Raw genomic sequence first — 9,430 nt, 5'->3', positions numbered from 1 at the left:
TTTTAAATTAGACAATTTTGCAATTACATCAATTGATTTATCTTATTATTCATGCATAAAAGTGTTATAATAAAAATATCACAAAATTAATAGTTTATAGACGAAATTATAGACGAAATATTTTATGTCGTCAAGATACACCAAAAGATATGAGATATTCTATAAACCATATTTATTTTTTGATAATATGGTTATATGCGGAATTATTAAATAATCATATTGGGTAAAAAAATTATTCTAATTTAAAATAAGGATTTAAAAATCTCAAAAATCTCATCTTTTAAATAGATAAATGACTTCTTCCTAATCTTACGATATATTTCTAAAAACTATGTTCAAGGTGATCACGTTAAGTAAGACCTACAAATCCTTGATTAGATCTCAGAATGCAGGTCTTACCTAGAGTCCCTTTACTTCTAGGGACTCTTACCTAACTCGATTACCTTTCGAATATCATAAGGTTAGGAATTTCTTGATGAGAATTTGGGGGTCGATTGTGTAAGTGTGTCAACTTCAGTTTACATAATCAACCGCCACCTAAATTTTCATCAAATTGTATAATATACAATTGACTCCTCGCACACATTTGTATGTGTGTGTGTGTGTGTGTGTGTGTGTGTAGAATCTATATTATAGTTTGTTGAATTCCTTCTGGAAATACACTCTTACTTGCAACGAAATATTTATATTTGCGATATGTATGCAATTTGCACGCAGTCTGAGATCTAATCTAGGTTTGCAGGTCAACTATTGCTTTGTTTCAATAAAAAAATAATTACAGTAGCGCAAATTCTTTATTCTACAGTGCAGGAAAGTGATAAATTGAAAGAGATGAGAAATGCTCAAATAATAATGTATCGAATATCGAGTGTTGGAAATTATGTAATAGATCAGTTTTATACATAACAATCTGATCTTCAATAAAATTGACGGCTTTATAATCAAAGTCAAGCATTTAACATGTGTATAGTACTTTATCGTTTCATTGACAAAGAATTTTCTAATAATTTTAATAATCTTCCGTGACTCTTTTTTGAACATTGTAAAGAGATCGAAGTTACCAAACAATAAAAAAAGGGGTAGGGAAACCAACAACGCAATATCGAGAAAGAAAGAGTGCATAAATAATATATCATGTCGAAATTATGATATATCAACAGAGACATGCTTACATGATTAAGCGTCGCAGTTCTTTTTTTAAATTTTTTCATTTAAATATGCATTATGAATAATAATGCGATTGTGTTTACATAAACGACAATAATTCATCAAAGACAAAGATTTCACAAGTAAACACAACGATTATACAACATATTTGCGACACACAGTACAACGTTCAAATCGTCCAGCTTCCGACAATGAGTATCGTTTAAATAAAATTTTTATGTAGATATTACAACAATGTTATTTCATTTCGTATTGCATACGATGTCTCTTTATATGAATTTCTTTGTACTCCCAAAACGATAAAGAACTGAGCCACAATTGCAAAATACACGTCTTTTGATATTCTCTAAAAATCCATCCAAGTTTTTAGAAGAACACCTCGTTATTAAGTTACGAGAGGTAGTGCAAACTAAATCCAGTACAAGTTCCGCACTCTTTTGAAGCAATGAAACAAAAGATTTGGTTTTTTTGGCTGAGCTGTAATATTTCAGAGTTTATCTTTCTTCTTCCAACATAAAGATAATAATAATCTGTGAACTAGTGTAGTTAGTTTAGCTTCCAAAAAAAGCTTAATTAGTTTCGAAAAAGTTGGAAAAATAACTAGTTATAACAAAGCGCGAAATTTGAATTGTTGAATTTAGTTCGTACCACTTGTTAAGATTTTTTATTGGAATGTTCTCCTATTAATTCTGACTTTTTGCAAAACTAGAAGATATCAAACTTTTTTTTAACTTCAGTGTTTCAACATGTACACTCTCTCTCCGTTTCTCTTTTTCGTTCTCACTTATCACTTAATATCTTGAAAAAAGATAAAGACAGCAAATATAGTTATCTTAAAGTACAAATCAACATGAAATAATAGTTATAAAAAAAATATATAGAATGTATTATTGTATATATACAAACACACACACACACACACATACAACTTACAAACAAACGTTACTTTAATTAATAAAAAACTAAATTTGACGAGCCTAACACGATAATCCAATTAATATTTTACGCAATTTTACAACGATGGCATGCAAGATGTCATACGTCTGTAAAATAATGATTAAATGAGACATTTATTTGCAATAAAATTTTCTCCTTTAATTTAAATAAATTTGCTTAATAATAGATAAAAAAATAAGATGATAAATAACTCCATTATTAAACGTATGTTGCTGTGGAACATCTCGTATAAAATACATATACGCATGAGCAAATAAGGAAACATCTCAATTTGAAAGTACCAAATGACATTATTTTACAAGTGATGTGAGCAATTGAAAGACGTTTTTGATGCGTGTACGCGTTCTTTCTACTGTGTATTTCAACTAATCCGTGCGTCACACAATCAATAAGACGAGTTTTTAAACTTCCTAGATGTCGTGAGAAAAATTACTATGTGTCGTAATCCTCATCGATGTTAGCGGTGCGAGCAAAGTTTGATGTTGGCTGGTCGCTTGCACTTGGGTTAAGTTCTGTATAAAAATTTGGTCGACTAATCTGAAAGGCCGTGGGTATAGACATGTGGAATTCTGGAACCTGCGAATGTCCTGCCACTGTTGTCGCAGCCCTTTGGTTAGTAGGGTTCAAATTGCTCGCAATTGCGTTTGATCCATTGTCCTTTGTGCCCCTATGATTTACATTCATTTCGATGCTGACTGGCAATCCTAAATGCTTTTGATATCTAGGGAAATACAAACCGCGATTATTTGTGAGATTCTCAGGGTGATAAAGAATTTGCTGAGACTCACTCTAGTGGATCAGGATGCAGCATCTGCGTTGAACACGCGATGGTTGCACTTGGTGCATTGATTTGCAATGGAACAGGAGTCTCTGGTGACATAGGTACTTCGTCGTCGGGTCCCGATACATCGGGTAGGGATTTTACTAAATCCTTTAGAAAGTCAAATCGGTTCTCTGACAGAATACACTGTTTCCTGCAAACATATAAGTTGTAGGTAACACTATGCACGGGATACTAAGTATTTGTTTATTTCATGGCCTATCCAGATATTCATGAGTAAAATGTTCTTCATCTCACTAAGAGCTTCACCTTCAAATAACTGACCAGTTAAGTGTCAACTGTGTTGGTTATTTCTGATTGATTCTATTTAACAAGTGCAAACGGTCAATTTTAATAGAAAAATCAGCCGATTAAGTTAAGAAACGCACAGAAGCAACAAAAAAATGTGCATTATATTTATGCGCTGTGAGAACAACCAATTGCTGCTTGGAAAAAATATGGGGCATCATGAACACAACGGCTGTAGTTTGTTTGATGTCGCAAGTGATTCAAAAAGTAGATTTCTGTCCTGATTGATTAATCAAACACTTTCAAGCATTTGTAGCATTAAAAATGGATTATAACCAAGAAAACTTGGACAGATCTGAACAACGATATTACTGTTTACTCACATGTGAGATGGACTAAGAGTTTTTGCATTTTTGGCACTCGTAATCTGCATGGTTTTGGTTAACAAGGAGTGTACAAACAGTTCTAGGGTTCTAGGTAAGCTTTGTTAAGAAATAATCAGATTCAATATATCAAAGTAAATGAAGCAAATATATTCTCCAAGTACTCTTATCAAATCTACGAATTTGCTTTCTCACTCTCGCTCTCTCTCTCTCAGAGAGAGAGAGAGAGAGAGAGAGAGAGAGAGAGAGAGAGAGAGCAGACATAAGAAAAGGATATAGATTATGATTGGCACCGCCTGGGCGACCTTTCCGACCTCCTCGTCCGTTTGCATAATCTTCTTGATACGACCCTGACAACAGACATGAAAGATTTAAAGGTTATGTCACGCGTACGCATCGAATCGGCAGCTGCGACTTTCGGGAAGCACGCTTTCCCGTCGCAATGACCGACGACCGAGGATCCGGTGTCGCGGTCGCGCAGTCGACAACGAGCACGGAATCCAGGAATTCCGGAGTCTACATATGCTCTTCCCTTCATCCGTTCCGCATGTCATTAACGCGCGATTCGCGACAGGACGGAAAACAGGAAGGATGAATTTCAACTCACCGCCGGGAAACGAGCGTTGTACTTTTTCTTTTTGCTGGGCATACCGTTACCGCGATAAGTTACAACGCGATACGGCACGGTACTGTACGGCGCGACCACGAGTACAACGTCGCAGAATGTAACACGCACGCACGCACGCACGCCACACGACGCGATCGCGTGCGTAAACAATCGGGGATAGAGGGGCTGAATAGTGGAGCGGGTGGAGCCTCTCCTCTCCCGTTAATCCTCGCGAAATGGCCGCGAAACTCCACCTGTCATCGGTTTTTCTCTTGTTTTTCTCAATTTTTCTCTCTTCGCCGCTCTGTCTAGTTCAATGCAGTCCGAATGTCAATCGGTATTTGGAATTGTTTGGAATACGCGCAAAATAGAGATTAGGAGAAAACATCAAGCTTATGAAGAGCTATGTTGACCGTAGCTATGTTGACCGTGTATCTGCTCTTTGTATCAAAGACCTAGATTCAAATTCGACTAATCAAAACATCTGATTGATTATTTATACGATCGCTATCTCTTGGAAGACAATGATAAATCACTGATATCTTTTACTATGACAATTCTTTCAGACTACACAGATTAGTAATGTAATATATAAAATTGATATCCTAAAGTTTGAAAACTTTTACAAAGAATTTTATCAGTCAGTATACAGACCGCAAATGAAGCAAAACCGCGATGCAAAACGCATGCTTTTAACACATACACATACACACACACACACACAGATAAAATTCGTTTGAAATAGCATAAACACAGGATGCTTTCCAGCTACGACACAAGTCGACACCACACTAGGCTTGTTTTCTATTCCTGCACTAGACTGCACTGGAACGTTCCTTCTTGCTTTCGCTAACTTTGAAACATCTATCTATTTCATTTTAAGTGTACACTTATTTAGAGAGTTCAGGAACAGAAAACAAACGGATTGTGTAACACGGTGTCCACTAGTGTAAGAGAGAAAATTTTAGTTGTCTTACACTAATGGACACTGTGTTACACAGTATCGACTTGTGTCGTAGCTGGAAAACACCCACAGATAATACACACGGATAACTTTCGTTTTTACCTTAATTTGATGGACCAATCACCGATCGTTACTTTGGTGTTCAAAACAGCCCAAACAGCCTTCGTATTCGTGTAACTTATGCATCATCACAGAACATATACTATGTGCATCATATACCATATGACTCGAATCCCGCCAAAAGATGGCTGTTCGGTGTAAACAGGCCGGTGCAGGTCGGAACAGGTCGGAAATGACGGAAGACCGAATGCACTGGAGTATCAGCGAATTTCTCGGAGTTACTTCGTTAGACGTCAAATCCAGCGATAAGCTCCCATTTGACAGAAGGTTTCTTTGAAATTAGATTTTACCAGCACTTCTCAGAAGCGGATAATAAGAAGAAAAGAAAAACGAAAGTATCACATTAAGATGAGGCTGCACGAACAACGTTGGTGACAATCAGATGATTCGGAGATCGAGATCTAAACACCATCTTCACTTTCAATTAGCCTTACGTTAATTAATCTTAAGAATATCCCGAAGAAATGGCGAATCCGGGCAACAGGATCGTCGTCTTAATCGACATGGACTGCTTCTTCTGTCAGGTTGAAACTAAGCTGCAACCACAATACCAGGGAAAACCCCTCGCTGTCGTCCAATATAATCCGTGGAAAATGGGCGGGTAAGCACTTGTGTGTGTGTGTGTGTGTGTGTGTGTAATAAATTTTGTTTAGCCATGGTATTAATGATTTATACTGTATTATTTTATTATTTATTAATTATTTAATTACTGAACAATTCTGATCATTTATTCTTATATTTATTTTAATAAATTCTGATACTTCTCATTCATTTGACATTGATTCTTTTCTATGTAATTTTTTCTGTATAAATTTACTCTGAAATTATCCTGTGTTCTTTTGCACTTTAAAAGATTTATCTCTTGATTGAAATAAATTATATCTTTTCATGTAAAAATTTTATTTATTGACTTTGAGTTTTTGGTTGGTTATAGGATAATAGCTGTTAATTACGAAGCACGGAGTTTTGGAGTAACTAGGCATATGAGAGGCAAAGAGGCTAAAGAGAAGTGTCCAGATATAGTTTTAGCTAGTGTTCCATGTCTTCGTGGAAAAGCAGATACATCCAGGTAACAGTCTGTAGTTAGAATAAATCTTTATGAATATATGTATGTTTATTATTTGTATTTTATAATTCAATTTATTTTATATACTTTCTCATATATGTAAAATAATAAATATATAATATATTTAAACATTTAAATTCATTGTTTAAAATTTTATTTGATATATGATGAAATATTTTACCTGATATGCAATTAATTCCTTCAATAACTTTATCACAGATATAGAAAAGCTGGTCGCGAGGTCATTCAAGTTATAAAAAAACATTGCAACGTGATAGAGCGTGCTAGTGTCGACGAGGCATATCTTGATATTACAGATATTGTTGATAAGAGATTAGCTACATCTAAAGTTTCTCCAAAAGAAGTAATATTATCTCTGGCAAATACATATGTCGTAGGATATTCCGAAGTTGGTAAAAATGATGAAGGTAATGTAAATAAACTGCTAACAGTTGAAGTGAGTAACTTGGATATGTTGCATATATCAAACAAGTACATCATCTTTCTAGAAGAGAGATATCAAGGGCTGCAAACTTGGATACTAGATTCGTTTAACGAATTGCATGATATTCAAACTCAAAGACTCGCTGTAGCTGGTATAATGGTTGAAGAAATGAGAGAAAGTATATATAGAGAAACTGGATTCAGATGTTCTGCCGGAATTGCACAAAACAAGGTTAATACTCTTCACGTGTTCCTTATTCCGCTATGCATCATATTTTAATGATTTGATTATTAAACTGCATGCTTTGATCAATTTATAGATATTGGCAAAACTGGCATGTGGATTACACAAACCAAATCGCCAAACAATTTTACCCGAAGTAGCTGTTTCAAGCCTTTACTCAACACTTCCAATAAAAAAGGTCCGAAATCTCGGTGGAAAGTTCGGTGACAACGTGATCGAGTCTCTCGGTTGCAACGTTATGGGAGACTTGATGCAATACTCTTTGGAACAGTTGCAAAAGCACTTTGACGAAAAGACAGGGTAGATCTTTTCTATGAACAAAGTTTTACGATAGTAAACTTATAAAATGTCATCTCTGACATTTTTATAATTGTAATTTTTCAGATTTTGGCTGTACAATATTGCTCGAGGCATAGATGATGAACCTGTCACTAATAGACTATTGGCAAAGTCTATCGGGGCATGTAAACAGTTTCCTGGGAAACAAGCTATTACCTCGCTGGAAATGGTAAGATCATTAAAATTAGTTTCTAATCTCGTATAAAATATTTGTAAAAAGTTTATATCTGTGCAGATTGTATGAAAAATACATATTTTACATCTAGTTAAAGCACTGGGCTGGCGATCTGGCAGCGGAAGTTTGTGAACGGCTTGAAGAAGACTTCGTGGAGAATCAGCGACGCGCAACGTTACTCGTAATCTCATATCACTATTATCAGAACAAAAGTACGATATCTCAAACGCGTTCGCTTACTTTGAATTCATATAAACTGGAAAAAATGGCATGTCAATGCGTGGACGTTATCAGCAAGTTTCTGCAGCATCCAATAGTATTTGTGGGCATTTCTGCAACTAAATTCGTACCATCGAAAGAGAGTGGTAGCTTTCTGAAATTTTTTCAAAATGTTAAACCGAAAGATAAAGAAGTCACGTTAGATTCGTTTGGAAATGTAACAAACTCTAATTCGTCTAATTCAAAAGTGAAAGAAGAGTTGCCATTGTGTACTATTGTCAATGGCAAAGAAGTTTCTTCATTATTGAAAACTGAAAAGCAGAAGCCTCAAAGAATCGAAGAACCTTCTCAAAAATCGATAAAAAAATTCATCGTAAAGAATAATGAAGAAATGATGAAAGGAAGTAAGAACATCGTCAATAACTTAAATACGAGCGCGGAAGATTCGCCTACATCAAAAAGAGTTTCCAAGCTGATTCAAGTATGCAACGAGCGCGACAAGAATAAGACAAGGAACAAACGTTTATCAGGCGTGGTAATAAATAATAACGATTTTCAAGATTCGTTTTTTATGAACATATACAAGACAGAAGAGAAAAAATGTTACGGTAATATGGACGAAAGTGCTAATGCTCTGCACGAATCAAAATGCAGAAAACAATTGATTGCATCTGATGCAAGTGAAAAAAACGTGGATGATGAGAACATCGATGATTACAGTGTAGATTTACGCTTACAAAGGGATGCTTGTGAAATACCTTCTACAAGCCGTATGCATACTCGTATAAATAACAATAATGAAGAACCTACCGACGAAAGAAACGAAAGAACTTTCGTGCAAGAACCTTTGGTGCGATTGCAAGAGATATTTCCGGATTTGGATGATATAGATTCAGATATTCTGTCCATGTTGCCGGCCGATTTACAGGAGCAAGCGAGGCTGTACATGAAATCGCAAGGAAAGAAGCAGGAAAACGTTAAAGTCGCTCGAGAATTGTCGAAGACGAGAAAAGGGAGACCAAGCAAGGCCAAGCTCGCTGATAAAAAGGGCAAAAGACGTAGTCCCCTGTATAATTTTTTGATCAAGACCAACTCAGGCAAGCACGATGTGCCTTTGGAGCGGTGCACCGAGTGCGGTCAAATGATACCTGTGAAGAGGTTCAGCGAACACATGGATTTCCACATCGCGCAAAACTTGTATCGTGAGATTAACAAACCCACGTCGGGTGAAAACGGAACGAAAAGGAAACTTGAGGACGATGAGGTGGTTGTTGCTTTCGTGAAGCGTCAAACGTCGAACATCTGTGAACCTGATAAGATTCTTGATCAGTAACTACATTTTTTACATGACCATGCTTGTGAATCCGATATTTTTCGATATTTTATTATTAACAATTTATCTTTTAATGATGATGGCATTATGTTTTTATTGTGATTGCAAAAATTGTAGGCAAATGTTTTATGTGTATATTTTATATGTATATATATGTATATTTGTTTTTAATTAAAAAAGCTTATATATGCTTGAGTTTTTATAAAATATATAATAAATCATTGAAATATATTAACATTTGAAATACCGTTGAAATATCGTAACATTATTTTTCCATTCCTGACATCAGAATTTTAATTCTTGCCTTTCATTACATTCACATTAATCTGAAATACAAAAAATA

General features: G+C 35.3%; 2 protein-coding genes across 3 annotated transcripts; one reads left to right on the top strand and one right to left on the bottom strand.

Annotated features, from left to right (window-relative positions):
* Nucleotides 1–775: 775 nt before the first annotated feature.
* On the bottom strand, nucleotides 776–5,383 carry LOC105195097 (nuclear transcription factor Y subunit C-8). Of its 2 annotated transcripts, none has more exons than XM_011160330.3 (5): nucleotides 5,250–5,383; nucleotides 3,854–3,926; nucleotides 3,577–3,670; nucleotides 2,913–3,098; nucleotides 776–2,845 (listed from the first exon to the last, which is right to left on the bottom strand). In XM_011160330.3, exons 2-5 carry the CDS (start codon nucleotides 3,906–3,908, stop codon nucleotides 2,557–2,559), a joined length of 624 nt encoding a protein of 207 aa, XP_011158632.1. In that variant the 5' UTR covers nucleotides 3,909–3,926; nucleotides 5,250–5,383; the 3' UTR covers nucleotides 776–2,556. The 2 variants fall into 2 exon arrangements, with proteins under 2 accessions (XP_011158632.1, XP_025989278.1); XM_026133493.2 differs by lacking the exon at nucleotides 5,250–5,383 and adding an exon at nucleotides 4,184–4,595.
* Nucleotides 5,384–5,440: 57 nt separating this feature from the next.
* On the top strand, nucleotides 5,441–9,330 carry LOC105195096 (DNApol-eta). Its single transcript, XM_011160328.2, has 7 exons — nucleotides 5,441–5,868; nucleotides 6,202–6,336; nucleotides 6,553–6,761; nucleotides 6,843–7,009; nucleotides 7,098–7,321; nucleotides 7,406–7,529; nucleotides 7,627–9,330. Exons 1-7 carry the CDS (start codon nucleotides 5,732–5,734, stop codon nucleotides 9,085–9,087), a joined length of 2,457 nt encoding a protein of 818 aa, XP_011158630.2. The 5' UTR covers nucleotides 5,441–5,731; the 3' UTR covers nucleotides 9,088–9,330.
* The last annotated feature ends 100 nt before the right edge of the window (nucleotides 9,331–9,430 follow it).

This window comes from Solenopsis invicta, chromosome 5 (assembly GCF_016802725.1).
Source record: "Solenopsis invicta isolate M01_SB chromosome 5, UNIL_Sinv_3.0, whole genome shotgun sequence".
Taxonomy (NCBI): domain Eukaryota; kingdom Metazoa; phylum Arthropoda; class Insecta; order Hymenoptera; family Formicidae; genus Solenopsis; species Solenopsis invicta.
This window is presented reverse-complemented; position numbering and strand designations above follow the sequence as displayed.